The 15,282-nt window shown below is 38.6% G+C and overlaps 3 protein-coding genes across 4 annotated transcripts; 1 reads left to right on the top strand and 2 right to left on the bottom strand.

Annotated features, from left to right (window-relative positions):
• The first annotated feature begins 698 nt into the window (after window positions 1-698).
• LOC137708485 (uncharacterized) lies at window positions 699-3,146 on the top strand. Of its 2 annotated transcripts, none has more exons than XM_068447571.1 (11): window positions 699-941; window positions 1,075-1,149; window positions 1,240-1,298; window positions 1,409-1,544; window positions 1,622-1,718; window positions 1,811-1,877; window positions 2,041-2,139; window positions 2,273-2,362; window positions 2,466-2,620; window positions 2,736-2,837; window positions 2,920-3,146. In XM_068447571.1, the coding sequence occupies exons 1-11, from the start codon at window positions 743-745 to the stop codon at window positions 3,092-3,094; spliced, it is 1,254 nt and encodes a 417-aa protein (XP_068303672.1). In that variant the 5' UTR covers window positions 699-742; the 3' UTR covers window positions 3,095-3,146. The 2 variants fall into 2 exon arrangements, with proteins under 2 accessions (XP_068303672.1, XP_068303671.1); XM_068447570.1 differs by having other exon boundaries at window positions 1,075-1,164.
• A 108-nt stretch (window positions 3,147-3,254) lies between these two features.
• LOC137708486 (CASP-like protein 1F2) lies at window positions 3,255-4,678 on the bottom strand. Its single transcript, XM_068447572.1, has 3 exons — window positions 4,328-4,678; window positions 4,094-4,223; window positions 3,255-4,008 (listed from the first exon to the last, which is right to left on the bottom strand). The coding sequence occupies exons 1-3, from the start codon at window positions 4,549-4,551 to the stop codon at window positions 3,796-3,798; spliced, it is 567 nt and encodes a 188-aa protein (XP_068303673.1). The 5' UTR covers window positions 4,552-4,678; the 3' UTR covers window positions 3,255-3,795.
• Window positions 4,679-9,680: 5,002 nt separating this feature from the next.
• Window positions 9,681-14,541, bottom strand: LOC137708363 (uncharacterized). The gene is made up of 6 exons (XM_068447420.1): window positions 14,116-14,541; window positions 11,816-13,569; window positions 11,477-11,728; window positions 11,190-11,270; window positions 10,101-10,697; window positions 9,681-9,904 (listed from the first exon to the last, which is right to left on the bottom strand). The coding sequence occupies exons 2-6, from the start codon at window positions 13,124-13,126 to the stop codon at window positions 9,851-9,853; spliced, it is 2,295 nt and encodes a 764-aa protein (XP_068303521.1). The 5' UTR covers window positions 13,127-13,569; window positions 14,116-14,541; the 3' UTR covers window positions 9,681-9,850.
• Window positions 14,542-15,282: the final 741 nt, after the last annotated feature.

Here is a 15,282-nt window from a genome sequence, read left to right as displayed (position 1 = left end):
CATCTGCCAGCCTTAGGAGAAATTTTTAGTTGTAATGGGAATACAAGTGGTACACCACGTGTCATCAAACAAATGATGAGAAATCTTTTTTTTTAAGTTACTAATTTTTTAGCACAATATCCTATTATTTATTTAGTGACATATGATGTACCATCCCGTGTACCGATCACACTAAAAAATCTCTCCTGCCTTAGCTCGCAAGCCACATGCGCACGTTCGTCGTCCACCTGGATTAAACAAACGCTTTCCCTTCGATGAATTTCAACGGAGGCTCCTTTAACAAAGCACAGAATCGACATTTCTACGTTTACGCCATGTGAGACATGTCTCGGTGACTGAGCTTCATATTTCCAGATTCTCTCTCTACTCTCTCTCTCTCTCTCTCTCTCTCTCTCTCTCTCTCTCATATCTGAGATAGAAACATAGATATGGAAGCTTCACAGCTCTCTCACTGTCCTCTCCTCTCTGGAGCCAGCAAGTTATATTTCGGTTTGTCTTCTATTTTTATTCATGCACCATGTATACATCTAAGATTTCATCATCGGGTCAGCGACGGTCTATCTTCTAATCTCTCACTTGTTATTCACTAATAAACTTGTACATATTTTGGTCTTTGTTTTGCATTTATTGTTTTAATCTTTGTTTTTCTGATGGGGCTAAACATAGAGGTGGATGGCTGGTTTTTTGTGTAGGATGTTCTTATTGTTATGTTTGAAACCAATATTTACACCCACAAAACAAAATGGGGTGCGCCTCTTCTGTTTATGCTATTCGAGGAAAGAAGAAGTTGACTGTCCCTGAAGTCGTGGTCTTTGTCCCGTCTACGCGAATCCCGGTTCAGTCTGATGTTCAAAAGCGTCTTAGAGGCCTCATTCCAAAAGATCTTGTTGACAGACTGTCATCGCTTCGCAATCAGATTGTCTTAGTTGCAGAGGATACTGGTATGCTCTACTCTTTTATGGTAAATAGAAGAGGATCAGGAGAGATAATTGGCTCCTCAGTAACAGTCAATGTTGGGTTTCTGGAAAAATGTACAAGTATTTAGTTTTAGTGCAAATGTTGTTGTTGTTGCAGGTGGATCTGCTATATCTGAACTGCGGCGTGCACTGGAGGAGTACTTGTCTGTTTTAATTGGGCTCACTAAGAAAGGTTTGAAACTAGGAAGTTCCTACCACCCCATCCCCTCTTCTCTCTCTTACACACACAAACAAATGCTAATTTGCATATAAAATGCAACAGAATATGGTCTGGAGAGGTTGGTTGAATTCAAGTGGAAATGTTTGGAGGATGGAAAACAGGTAAATAGACCATCAAAAACTAGCTTTTTTTTTTCAAGATGGGATGACCCGGATTATTTGTTATTAATTTGTCGTGCAATCGAGGTCTGATCAAATGTGATAACTTGCAGGAAGCATGTGTGGCAAACTCCTGGTTTGAAGTACTCTCAGTTCTGCACCTGATGGCTATGCTTACATTGTCGGAGGTTGATACCTTGATGATCCCACTCGACCATTCTGGTTCGACTATAAGGACAGTTTCTTCAGGTCTGTATTCTTGTCCGCATGCTTTTATGATACATGTTCACCTGATGGCTAACATTAACCATATTCTTTTCTTCCAGATTCCAAGAGAGAAGCTGTCGACTTATTGCTCAAGGCATCCAGCTACTTGGAATTCTGTGTCCGGGATGTCCTGGTTCGCATTCCACCCGAAATCAAGTATGTAGAGTTGAAAGTAACATAACATTAGATTTGGGATTTAGACGGTGCCAATACTGAAAACTAATATATAATTTATGTCATGAACACAGGAAAAATTTGCCCAAAATTTTGCGTGATGGTGTGTTGGAGGCCATTTCTTATCAAACTCTAGGCCAGGTACTTTCTTGATAAGTGGAATCGATTTTCTTATGTTGACATTGATACCGATTGAGTATTCGATGGCGATTTGGAGTGGAGAAACATGAACTAGATTAGTCATAAGTTACAGTAATTGCTGAGAGGTAAATTTACAGACTTACTGATCCTGATGAAAATGCAGGGAACAGAAATCCAGCTTGGCTTAGCTGTAGAATGTCAGAAGGCCACATTGTCAGTTAAAAGGAGATTGGCATGTGAACAGTTGGCCTATTTTAGTCAGGTTTCTATTCGTGCTCTAGTCCTTCATTACTTCAATTCAAACCTACAGCTTATGCTTCTTTCGGATTTACTTAGACGACTGCGACTGTATGCTAAGTTTTTATCTGTTGTGTTTGTTCTGTTCTCGAGATCAGGCCTATCACTGCTTGTCAGGATGCGACACAAATAATGGGTGCGGGAAGAAGCATATCTGGTTCATCAAATGGAAATTTCTTGAGTCCAAGGTTTTAAACAAAATCGATAATAAACCCAAATTATGATGTTGTTCCTCCTTCTGCATATATACAATCAACGTATATCTATATCATACGTAAATTATCTGTGCAGGCTGCAGCATACTACTACCACGGCCTGATCCTTGACAAGGGCAATGAACCGTCATGCCACGTTAGCGCTGTGTGCTGTTTTCTTGCAGCGGAAGAACTTCTATCAGAGAGCAAGAAGGCTTGCTTAACCTTTTGCCTTGCAGCTCCAGTTACCAGGTGTATATTATTGACTATTAATACTACACTAAATAAGAGTCTTGTTCCTTTTTCATAAGCATTAATTGCCTTGATTATTCTTAGATTTGTTTTCTTCTTTGTTTCTAAATTCAAGGGCTCCTCCACCCTGGGGAGCTATGAGGCATTTGCATCAGAAAATTCCTGAAGTTGCAACAAGGAAATCCCAGATGTATGGCTACCTTTTAGAACAAGAAAAGTAAGGCGCCATTGTTTTCTCCATCTTCCTCAATTATCTGCGCCCCCTAAACATCTAATTAACCTTTTAATTACGGACGCAGGGTTCTACAAGCATTGCCTGACCTACCAGAATTTCAACTGTCATTAAGACCTGATGACTATCAGATACCTGAAATCGACCCGGCCTGGGATTCCGAAAGTTGGGAAGCTGAGGGCCAGACCTTGAAAGAGCACCTAAAAGATAGCGATGACGACGAGATTGAAACTCCAGAGTGATGTCTTTCGACCAGCACTAATCATGTTATTAGTGATTTAGAACAAGCTTAATTATAGATATCACATCACTATGTATATGTTTTATATACGATCATCATTCATCACTGCAATATGATGGTCCAGGCAGTCAGACAGGCACATAAAATGGGTCATCATTGGTGACAAGCTTGTTGAATTAAATGGCATGTCCTTTTGTTACACAACTAATTGATGACAAAATACCTAATTGCAATCCAAGTACCAATGAAATTAAAGACTGCCCCCACATATTTTCTTAAGTTGTCAACGATCCTATCAAATGTCCTCCCTTCAAAATTGAAAAGAAACGAGATGAACTTACCTACAACTGGACCCAAACAATGGGGCCCTTCCACATTTGCGTCCCGTTACAGATAAATACTTTCTGCAACATCTCCTAATCCAAAGAAGCCACCATTTCCTCAACCATCAAGGAGACAATTAGTACAAATAAATACGATTAACGGGCCCATAATTGCTACAGGGGTAATATGTAAACTAAACCGTTAAGAAAACATATGTATATGCAGCACAACTTTGCATAGGTCCCAAATGCTAAGAACGCAATAGCAAATTGATCAATTCAACACCCCACCACCACCACTATTCTGAGATTTCCGATGTCGTTTTCGGATGATGGGATAGATCTCCTGTAATTTGTATTGCTGAGTTCATTTAGTAGGTCAAGGCATGAGATTATGAGCAGCTGTGAGAGTGAGAAGCAAGTAGGCAGAGAAAGCCAGGTAAGAAAACGCAAGAGAAATGGTCATTTTGTTGCAGAACTCCTTCACATAACCGCATGTTGGCTGCCAAGTCATTTTCTTCTCTCCATACTTCCCCACGTACCCGATTGCGGTCGCAGCTGCGCATCCGGATATCATCATCACCATCATCACCTGTAAGTAACACAATTAACTAACTAATGTTGCAATGATATATTACAAACGGAAATTGTTATTAACGCTCCAAAAATTTGCTAACCGTGTCGTGCATGAAGAGAACGAAATAGTTTTTGAGGTGTTGAGACGGAGAACGGCGCAAGAAGAAGGATAGGAAGATCAATGAGAGCACTGAGAAGGCACACACCACAACATTAGCACCAACCAAGAACCTGTAACAACAGAAACCCCCAAAACAAGTTAATAAATAAATAAAAATGGCCATATCTGTTGTGAAAAATTGGATCTTTGATTTGTTTTTTGGATCTGGGTTTACTTGAAGGCAGTTGAGTAGGAGTAGTGAGCTTCGAACTTGAATCCGAACACGACGACGGATTGGCTGTTGGTGACTGTAACGGAGATGGCGATGAGTGAGAAGACAAAGGCTGAGATTCTGAGAGCAACTTGAGCGGTCAACAAAGACATCCTCCGCCGTGGTACGCCTGAAGAAGTGACGTGGAGGACGGATAAGCTATTCTCTTTCGGCGTCTCTGTAGCCATTTCGATTTGATGATGGGTTGTTTGACTAAATACAGCAGAAAATGCAAAAGAATCTTTTTATCAAATGTGGAAAAAGCCTTTGGCAACAGAAAAAAAAGCCAGGGAAAAAGGGATTGCGATGGACGGTTGTCAAAAGAGCAAGGAGGAGAAGATCCAACGGTGGATTGCGATCTGAGGGTTCTAGAGATGGTAATAAGTGAGTCCAACCTAACTGGAACGGAAAAAGGAAAAGCTTCATAAATGTGTCCTCTGCCCGAATTTAAAGGCAAATTCTGAGAAAGAGAACAGTGTGGCATTGGGACCCCGGATTTTGAATTTTGGTGAACAGTCAATGGACCTAGACCGAGGAGAGAACCCGGGTAAGGGCATCATTTGTGTGCCTGGACATTACTTGGGCCATTGTACGTAAGGACGGTATACGAAGTCGTCACTTTGTTTTCATGCAAATGTTATAATTCGAACCATTTATTAAGTAATTTTTTTTTAAATAATTTTTTTTGATAATGATAAAGATGAAAACGTAACTTGGTTGGATCTAGCCCACGTTAGTTAGTAGGATTGAAACTACACAGTTTCAATCATTCTGTGTAATAGTACAAAACAGATGTAAATATATAAGGAAACAATAATTTGAGTATGAGCCCAAGTTCATAGTTTTACTGAGGGTGAAACTACGTGGATTATCATAAAGGATTCCCAGCATATTATACGATTTCTTTTCTTGTTAAGCCATCGAGTCTTCTAGGGTTGATCGACACGTTTCAAGAGGATTTATTTAAGACTCTAGATCTTATTAATTCTAAGGTAGTTTTTTGCGGTGTACTTTGTTTGTTATTCTGCCAAAGCTCAACGATTTAGCCCAAACGTACTTAAATGAAGCAGCAAGGCGTATGAAAAAAGATTAGTGCACCGTTCAAGACAACATAACAACATTCTTTTAGAAACCAAAGTATTTATTTTATGTGATAGAAACACATACAATGGAAAAAATCTAGAAGCACTAGAAAAAAGTCTACTAAGGCCCTTAATATACACACACAAAACAACCTACAACAATTTGTAGTCACTCAAGGCATGTCTTAAGGAAGAATTTAGGCATGATTCGATTAAGGCCAAATTACTCAATTAAATAAATTAAGATTTGCAATGAAACCTATAACCCAAATAAAATGCCAAAAGAATATTTAATTTAACCCAAAAGCAATATGATTTTATTTCCTAAGACTTAGGAATTGCATTGATCTCACAATCCTAAAGATATGCAATGATGTGATTCTAGTTTCCTACATGAATGCACGATGTACTTTCCATACGAGGTCCATGAAATCTGCTCTTTAATGAATTGTCTTGCATACCAAGCATTCTTCATTTCGACCTAAACTTAAGAGACTAAAACGAAATTAAAGACTAACTATTACAAACACGTATCAATATCATATTCTGTTAAAAAAAAATTATTAAAAAAACCAACTAAAAATTTGCGGTTTTAAAAGATAATGAACACTTCAGATTATAATATTTATATGGTAAAACAATGTCTCATCCTCAGATAAGAAGTCACATATTAGTTTTTTTGTGACCAACTAACATGTAGTTGCTACGTTGTTACGAGTGGAACCAACGTGGTGCTGGATGAACAAAATACAGGGTTAAGTTTGTGTAAAACAGATTGGTAAGGTTGGGTCCATTTAGTGGAAGAGTTTTTATGATGTACTGGTTGTGGTATGGGTTGGTTTTAATTTAATGGAAAACTTACAAGCTCACCAAGAGCCGAGTATAAAAAATTAAATTACAAGGTCATGTCCAAGTCTGCAACCAAACTAATAATCCACCACAGCCACGTGGTTGTTCCTTCCATAATTCAGAGCAGACGGACATTTTAGCAATAGTAAATTGTTGCCCCTTGCTTTCCAGAAAGAAGAAAAAGAAGAAAAAAAATAAAAAATCAGTCATTTCGACGAAAGAGGGTCTCTAGATTCCTTTTGTCATCATTTATTCATTCATGAAATTTTGGTGCGTAAAGTGACGCGTGACCAATAATTTTTAAAATAAATTATAGTAATGGTCTATTACTTTAGGGTTATTATATAAAATGATCTCTAAAATTTGCATGATCAATAGAAATGGTCATTGAGATTAAAAATCAATAGAAATGGTTGTTGAGATTGTTTACCATCTATGATTTTGATCATTTCATTAAAAACGATTTTAGGCAATTTTCAAAACTTTGTAACTCAATCGTTTCTTAACCAAATTCGACTCATAATATATTAAAATGAAGATAGAAAAGTGTAGAATAAGATTATACCTATTTGGAAGCCCAATGGTTGCCGGAGATGGCTAGAAAATAGCTTGAAAGGCGACTGATCCGCAGGAAAACTGGAAAACTCGTCCGAAATTGGGTAAACTTTAAACGTTCATAACTTCTTAAATACTCAACCAAATCGAGTGATTCAACAACGAAAGTAATACTTATTGACGAGACAAAGAGAATGATATCTTTTTTGAAGGCTAACCCACCGTGGTTTGGTCGGACAACGGCTCGAAAGTGGCTAACCATTTTCGAGTTAGCCACTTTTGAGAAGTTTTCCGACCAAACCACGGAGAGTTACCAGTAAAGAAAGATACCATTCTCTTCATCTCATCGAGAAGTATGATTTTTGTTTTTGAATCACTCGATTTCGTTGAATATTAAAGAAGTTATGAACGTTTAAAGTTTACCTAGTTTCTGGCGAGTTTTTCAGTTTTCCAGCGGACCAGTCACATTTCAGGCTATTTTACAGCCATCTCCAGCAATCATTGGGCTTCCAAATAGGTATAATCTTGTTTTAAACTTTCTTATCTTCATTTTAATATATTATGGGGTCGAATTTGGTTAAGAATCGATTGAGTTACGAAACTTTGAAAATTGCCCAAAGAGTTTTTAACGGAATGACAAAAGTAATAGATGATGAACAATCTCAAGGACCATTTCTATTGATTTTCAATCTCAGGGACTATTTCTATTGATCATGCAAATCTCAGGGACCATTTTGTATAATAATCCATTACTTTTACTCAATTAGAGCAATAGTCTCTCAACTAAAAATTCATGATTATTGATTGATGAAAGTTGAGGTTCCACCATAAAACCAATTAACAATATGAGAAGTAACTCAACTCACTTATAAGCACATGTAAGGTCCCTCCTCTCATTAATTTGTGATTTATTCTTAACACGTCTCCTCATATGTGACAAATTTTCAAGCCTAACACTTGGACAACACAACTCGGGTGACATGGAGCACTTGTGGCCGTTAGGCTTCATATGCGAGACAGCTTGTTATAATATTATGAAAAAAAATTGAGGTTCCACCATAAATCAATGGGCAATATGATAAGTTACGTATAAGCATTATAAGGTCCCTAGTCTCATCAATGCGTGATTCATTTTTAACAATGTTTTTATGAGCGACTCGTGCCACTCAAAATCCTATCTGAAAAATTATTGAGATTACATAAAGATAAGAAATCTGGAGAGTTACTCAAGTTAGCGACATGTGTTACTCAAAATCCTATCCAAAAAATTATTAAGATTATATAAAGATAAGAAATCTGAAGGCTTATTCATTTGGCGACAAGTGGTACTCAAAATATGTCCGAAAACCTTATTTTAATATGGTAGTTTAATTTAATTAACCATATTAATTTAATTAAAATAATAAATTATGTTTGGCATGACTCTTTAGCCTCTCGGTTGGAGATGATTTTTTGTCAAATGGCTATATTTGGTCTATGGTGCTTTGGCCCATTCGGTTAGAGATGGTATAAAATATGACCAAGTACTGTTCATTAAAATTTTATTTCTTGTAGAGCTGTAAGGCTAAAAGGAGTCCTTTGACCCTCCTTCGATTGGAGATTAAATTTGAAATTGAAATTAAATTTGGCCCTCCCTTGACTCTCCTTTTGGTACTCTTTCGTCGTAATTAAATTTGAAATTATTAAAATGAATAATTATTTGATTTAATCCCCTCTTCAAATCTTGGATTCAATAGGATCAAATAGTTCGAAGAGGAAATTTATTTCCTTTGTGAGTTGTCCTTCCGTATTAATATTGTGTAAGTTGCTCCCCTTTTTAAGAGATACTCTAGTGCTTAGTACGATTTTGTTTGCTTCGATTTATTGATTTATTTTTTGTTTTTTGGGAAAAAAAACTTACAACCAAGGCCCAAAACAGATACACAAAGGAAAACGGAGCCAACCAAACACACCAAAACGAGCCCAACCCAAAGTTGGAACCGAAGAAAACAGAAAACTAGAAACACTGCTGCAACCCTTGCTACAAACATTGCCGCAACCAACGCTGCCACAGCAGTGCTTGTCGAGCCGCCCAAAGCCCATCTCCCAACCGAGCCGCTGCTCAGCAAACCCATCAACCAATTCCAATCTTCAGTCCAAACGCAGCCACAGATCACCAAGAACCTGCAGCAAAGATAAAGAAGCGCATGGAAATCCACAAGCTACACTGCCAACCAAGGCAGACAGCAAAGAGAATGTGGGCGTGTTTGGAACACCCAACCCAGTGGAAGCACCAGATCAGAGTTCACCGACTCAACAAGCAGCATCTCGCAGCGAAACTTGACCAAAGATCGGAAATTAGAGGAGGGAGGAGGAGAGACAGTAGTGGGAAGAGAAGAGGGTAAATCGAACCAGGAAGCGGGGGGAAGAAGCAACGGAGGGGAGAAGAGAGGGAGACCAAGGCCAAAACAAAAGAACACCCACCAATCTCAACCACAGCCAGGATCGGCGGCAACAAACGGGAACACGATAGAGAACCACTTACACGAAAGGGTGAGAATCGCCCTCAAAGAGAGGGAAGGTCTCTCACAGGGGAGAGAAACTAGGGAGGGGAATTTCTTTTTGCTTCGATTTATTGATTCGCTTTAAGGTTTTGTGCCATTTTGTAAATATGATTTAAACCCCTCGTCACTTTCGCGTCAATTAATTATTCATTTTGTTGTGCATATTTGCGAGTGATGGGCCGCACAAATTCAAACACGATATCGAGAGTTTCCCTCCAAAAAGAACAAAGTTAGCGCAACGGCCCGGCCCAAACTAATTTTCTTGTTACAAAATATCAGTACCAAATGAAAGGCCGAACGTTCAACCTAATTCAATTTTTATTAATTTGGACAAAGGTAGAACAGGGTTAGTGTCATTTGAGATGAAATGACCAACGATATATGTGTATGTATATGTGAGAATATGTACACAGAGGAATACAGTAAACAAAAACAAGGGAAATGCTAAATTAGACTTTTCAGTTGATGTCGAAGTACTTCGGATCATCCGGGAAATGATATTCCACGTTCAACTGCGATTAAAAGAACCAAAGAAAAAAGAGAGATCAGCTAAGCTTGCACAATATATAGCACTACGCAAAGACAAATGAAAATTTATAAGCATTTATATTTGTGCAGCAATGCAAAATACGGCGCTCATCAAGAGCACTTTCGTTTTGATATGTAGTGTGTGATGCGCATGCATGACCAAGTAAATATGCACATTACCTTTCCCTCGTCAGCGTCTGAGTGGCGTTGAGGGAACACGACCCTCAAGTCATTGTACAGGTAGAACCGGCGCTCCCCATCCATGTCTAAGCCTGTTCTTTGTGGTGTTGATAGGGGATCTGATTTGCACCTCTGGACTGACCGAGAACTTTTTTTAGGAAAAGGGCATATGAAACGGAGATGAAGAGCATAGCGAAGAGCACCATTACTGCTTTGGTTGACCCTTGAACAGCCATGTACATGTTTCCTGTCGGTTCCATAGCATGCATCAACACACTTGCGCTCCTTTCCGTTACTGCTTTGGTACTCCTCATTGTTGAAGCTCTTCTCAACAAGGAACGAAGGAATGGACACCCTTCCTGTTTTAGGGGATACCTTGGACATATCCCCCTCATCTATGGAATCCACAAAATTAGAGCCTTCACTTCTAATTTCAGTTTTCTGATCTACAGATCTTGTTGTATGTACAATGTCTACTCCGGCTGTATTCTCTACTTCCTTCTTCTCTATGACTTTTGAGTTCAAATCAGTCTTCCCTTGTCTCGACAGGGGAGAATTTGGGCTGCATGCTAAGGTGACCTTCTGGCGTAAGAAAGTCTACTTCGTTTTGAACAGATGGGAAATGAACAAAATAAAAAAAAATAAATAAATTAGCCTCAGAAACATGGAATATCATAAGCCACACGACATAATTTATAGTCCTTTATTGTTTTTCCTGTATCAAATTTATAACTACAAAATCGTTTGAAAATCCATCAATGCAGCTTAAAGGCAATATAATTCAAAATTTGAAGTTAATTTGTAGGTAGCAGATCTATTTTAATGCATGCACGGTATACAATCTAGAAAGTTGTATTTGTTGCCATGTAAGCACATATCTGTACTTATGAATGGTTCTAAAATGAAATTCTAGACCACGGACGTTGTACTTAAGTTCTAAGTTGCAACGTTGTTCTCCTTGGATGTAGGATTACAACTCTCTGCCATATCTCAAATTTAGAATGATAGATACATTTCAACGAATTATATTTAACACAAAGTTTGTAAGCATCACATAGTAGCAACAAGATATGAACACACTAAACTTACTTTGCTACCAGCTGGCATGTCACTTAAATTGTAGTTGCAAAGAAAAGTATGAATAGGTGTCTTCTCAGGATTGCTTAGAACCTGCGTAAATCAAAGTATGGAGAGCTTAATTTAGTATGCTTAATAATGAGAACCCATCACAATGTAACATGCTACACGGAGTGACGATTTCCATAAGTAACTCAGTCAAACAAGTAATCTGGTAACGAAAAACTAGACCCTTCAATATCTGTGGCAATCAGATAATAAAATGTATGCTTACAACAGCAGGAACAGACAACAAATACCAGTTGTATACGGCCCTTCACAGGAATGCGCAGGCGGCTTGTGACAATCTGTGAACCATCATTGCTAAGGCCTTGTTTAATCTTTTGTCCTCCACTCCTATTCAATGCAGAATTTCCCGAAAGATGTATGGATGCGCAATACAATAAATAGCAATCACCTTCTACACTAGTTACTGAAAAAGGAAGCTTCTGTGATTGCGGAGAAAAGTTTCCCCCAGTGATGCTCAGCACAGCCAGAAAACCATCGATTCTCTACATATTTAAATATTCCAGCAGTTATAACATAGCAACAATGAATAATGTACAGGATTTACTACACAACAGAACATTGACACTAACCTGACTGGGTTTGCCTGATATGAACCGACCAGACAGTAGAGATTCTTCGAATGAACCAACCAAGGATCTCCGAACAGAAAGCCCACTCAAACTTCTAACAAACCTCATGCAATGGGAGTTGGGAGCTGACCCATGGGCATGGGACAAAGAATAACTTACGCCAGTACTATTCTCTAGAGAAGATGGAAGGAATTCCCTGTGAAAAATATCAACATCTTCAAATAGTTTACTAGCAATCCTAAACTCCCCTACTTCAGGGGAAAACGGAATGTCTGCATCAGACTTGTAAAGTGTTTGTTTTACATTCCTTAAGGTTGAATGACAATCCTCCAACTCTTTGTCAGTAGTCCTGCAGCCCCCTGCAATTTTCAATCTTTCAGACAACCTGGGGCCAAGAGGTGACAAAGAATGCAAAGGTGAGATCATTTCCTTTGGAGATATTGATATTTCCCCACTTCGGATTTTTGCATTACTCCATTTTGTCAACTCATCACATCTAGGTGAAGATCGATAACTATTTTGAGGTACGAGATCCTTGTTTTCCAGCAAAGGGCCATCTGTGAAAAAACTGGTTTCCGTAATACTTTCATCAAGTGGCAATGGCATGCTCTTCTGCTCCAAGTAACTAGACAGAGAACAAGTTGGCTTGGTAAAACTACCTTTGATCCCAATATTTGCTTTCTTATAATCATGTGCAATAGGTGTACTAAAATTATCACCCACAGCAGGATAATTTGTTCCAGAAGTTCTGCAACCAATGTCCAAATGATCACCTTTAAACTCATGTGGAAAAAGCATAGTATTCAATGGGGACAACAATCGCTTCCTGACTAGTGACCCACTGGTCACAATTTCATTAGTTGTGACATTAACCGCAGAAGAAGACGGAACAAGACCACATGAAACACCGCTCGAATCATCATTTAGAGAACTTGTTCCGGTGGATTCAAAACCTACAATCCTAGAAGCAGGGGTTTGAATATTCCGTCCATTTCTTGCAGTGATCTGATCGGCTTTATCAACAGAAACTATTGACGAACCATGAACATTGTTAGTGACTTCCACGGTCCCTCTAAATCTAAGTGAATCATCTGGGAGCTTTGAAAATTCTAGGGAGGTTCTAGTCTGGTAATCTCCTAAAGAGGAGCATAATGGATTCCCTCCCACTGCGCTTGCACTGCTACCAAGCATCCCATCCATATCACACGTGCTCATACTAGAAAATCGAGGCGGGCTTCGTAAAAAGGAGCCCGGAGAAGCAGCTAGCACTTCCCCAGAAGTTCCAGTTGAGGGCACTTGAGGCAATCCCATTTCTAAATTTCACAGGGTTAATCCCTAACTCTAGTCGCTTTCTTTTGTTTTTTTTTTTTTTTTTTTTTCTTCTAGAATGGGCAGGGCTGTCGAGGACTCGAGGGAGTCGGATCAGATCAGCTCATCAATTGATAGAGCTGCTATTTCCAATCCAATGAAGAAAAAAATTTCCAACTTCCTATGCTGCCACTACAACTAATCAGTGCTCTTAATTTCTCCTTCAATTAAGAATACAAGTGGTCTGTAGAAGCTACTACTAACTGCTAAGTACCCACCAAAGGGAGCCAGAATTCAAACATTTGAGTTACCACTCTTTCCAAAGAGATGCTGAAGCACATGGGAGTCGTGTGAGGATCACGAGTAGCGCGGATCTTCAGACCTCCGTAGCAGCAAGCCATGAAGCACACATACTTCATGATTGCCTGAAGAATCAGTAGCTAGGCCTGAAACAATATTCGCATGAATCAGTACAGAAAAGAAAAGTCGCACACGAAAAACATAGTCAGTGTTTACATTGATCAGAAGTTTGAGCCAATTGAAATGCACATACACTACATACACAAACATTTATCGCATAGAGTAGAACAAATTGTTTAGTCAATGAATCTAATCCTCGAAGCTCCTCAAAAGGCAAAAGATTAAGATAGTCAAATCATGATCAAAGCATTGATCGGAATTCCGAAGCAAAAGTGAGAGCAATCCAACCATACAAGTGGTGTAGAACGTACGTTTACTTGAGACGACAAAAAATTATATGAATTTGGAAATTTCACTGTCGAGGAGAGAGTTGAAGAAATGGATAACTGAACTATCCAAGAGCGAGATTAAAGAAAATCAAAGCAGGTGGATAGGATCAGCGGTCATGGATGATATTTCGGGGATCTTTCGGAATCGGTTTGTTTCATCTGCTGCAGTGAGTTCGCAACAAAAAAGAAGAAAATCAAGGCAGTAACAGAGATTGATTAGTAATTGAGTAGCAGAAGACGCACCGAGAGAAGCAATCAATCATGTCAGAAAATCACCATCCATGCAAACTGCGATCCCTATACAATTCGATTAACCAGCACCGATGCTTGTGAAATCGGATTCGGTTGAAACCAGAAAAAAGAGAAGGGTTTTGGTTTGGTAGAGAGAGAGAGAGGCAGAGAGGCAGAGAGGGAGAGAGGGAGAGAGGGAGAGACCAAATAAAAGAGGAGTGTGAGTCCGAGGGAAGGAGGGAAGGGAGAGGGAGAGGAGGCTCGGTTTATAATCGCAATCCAAATCCCAACCCCAAAATACGAGCAGCACCATTTCCATTTCCATTTTCAATTTCTTTTCTTTTTCTCCGCTGTAATTTTCAAAACCCCCAATTAATATTTAAAAACGCACTTTTCCATTCGTTCGCAATTTCGCACCATTGCGTTGCGTTCTCTCTCTCTCTCTCTCTCTCTCTCTCTCTCTCTCTCTCAATTTTTACGCTTTTTCTTTACCCTTCGACGCTTTGAGTTTAAAAATAAAATGAATGTTATCGTGCCTGCCCTGCCTACTTGCCTGTGCGTTTCACTTTCTTTGTCCGTGTTCGGCGCCTGTGGAGTCGGGACCACCAGAGTCTTTCGTTTTGCTTATGCCCCCCTACGCTGCAATCTCTGCGTACATCTCATCTATCGACACGTATAAAGCGCATTGCATTAACTATTTCAGTAATGCTACGTAAACCACATCCATAAATTATGTACGAACTGGCTTCTCTGCCATTTCACTTTCTATATATTATTATCTTTTATTATTTTATGTGATCAACGTTAATATTTTATATTAATTTTTTTATAAAGATAATAAGATAAAAAATAATAGTAATATAAAATATTGACGTGGCTTAATCGTGACCATATAAATAGGAGGGGATGAAAGTGTATGGAAAATGGGAAGGCAAAGAAGATAGGTCCAATTATGTAAGAGATAAACACATTAATTAACATAATTTTATTATCAGGTTGTTTTGATAAAAACAAAATTATGTTATATAATAATATAATAAATGTAATTTTTTTTATATGTCAATGACACATAATACTATTCTGACAATGTGTGTGTGTTTTTTTTCATTCTCGCGTAATGGAAGTCGTTCAAAATTTTAATGGGGCCTATATGTATATAAAAACATGATGGATAAAATT

This window comes from Pyrus communis, chromosome 11, assembly GCF_963583255.1.
Source record: "Pyrus communis chromosome 11, drPyrComm1.1, whole genome shotgun sequence".
Lineage (NCBI taxonomy): Eukaryota > Viridiplantae > Streptophyta > Magnoliopsida > Rosales > Rosaceae > Pyrus > Pyrus communis.
Note: the sequence above shows the minus strand (reverse complement) of the source record. Positions and strands in the feature narration are given on the sequence as shown.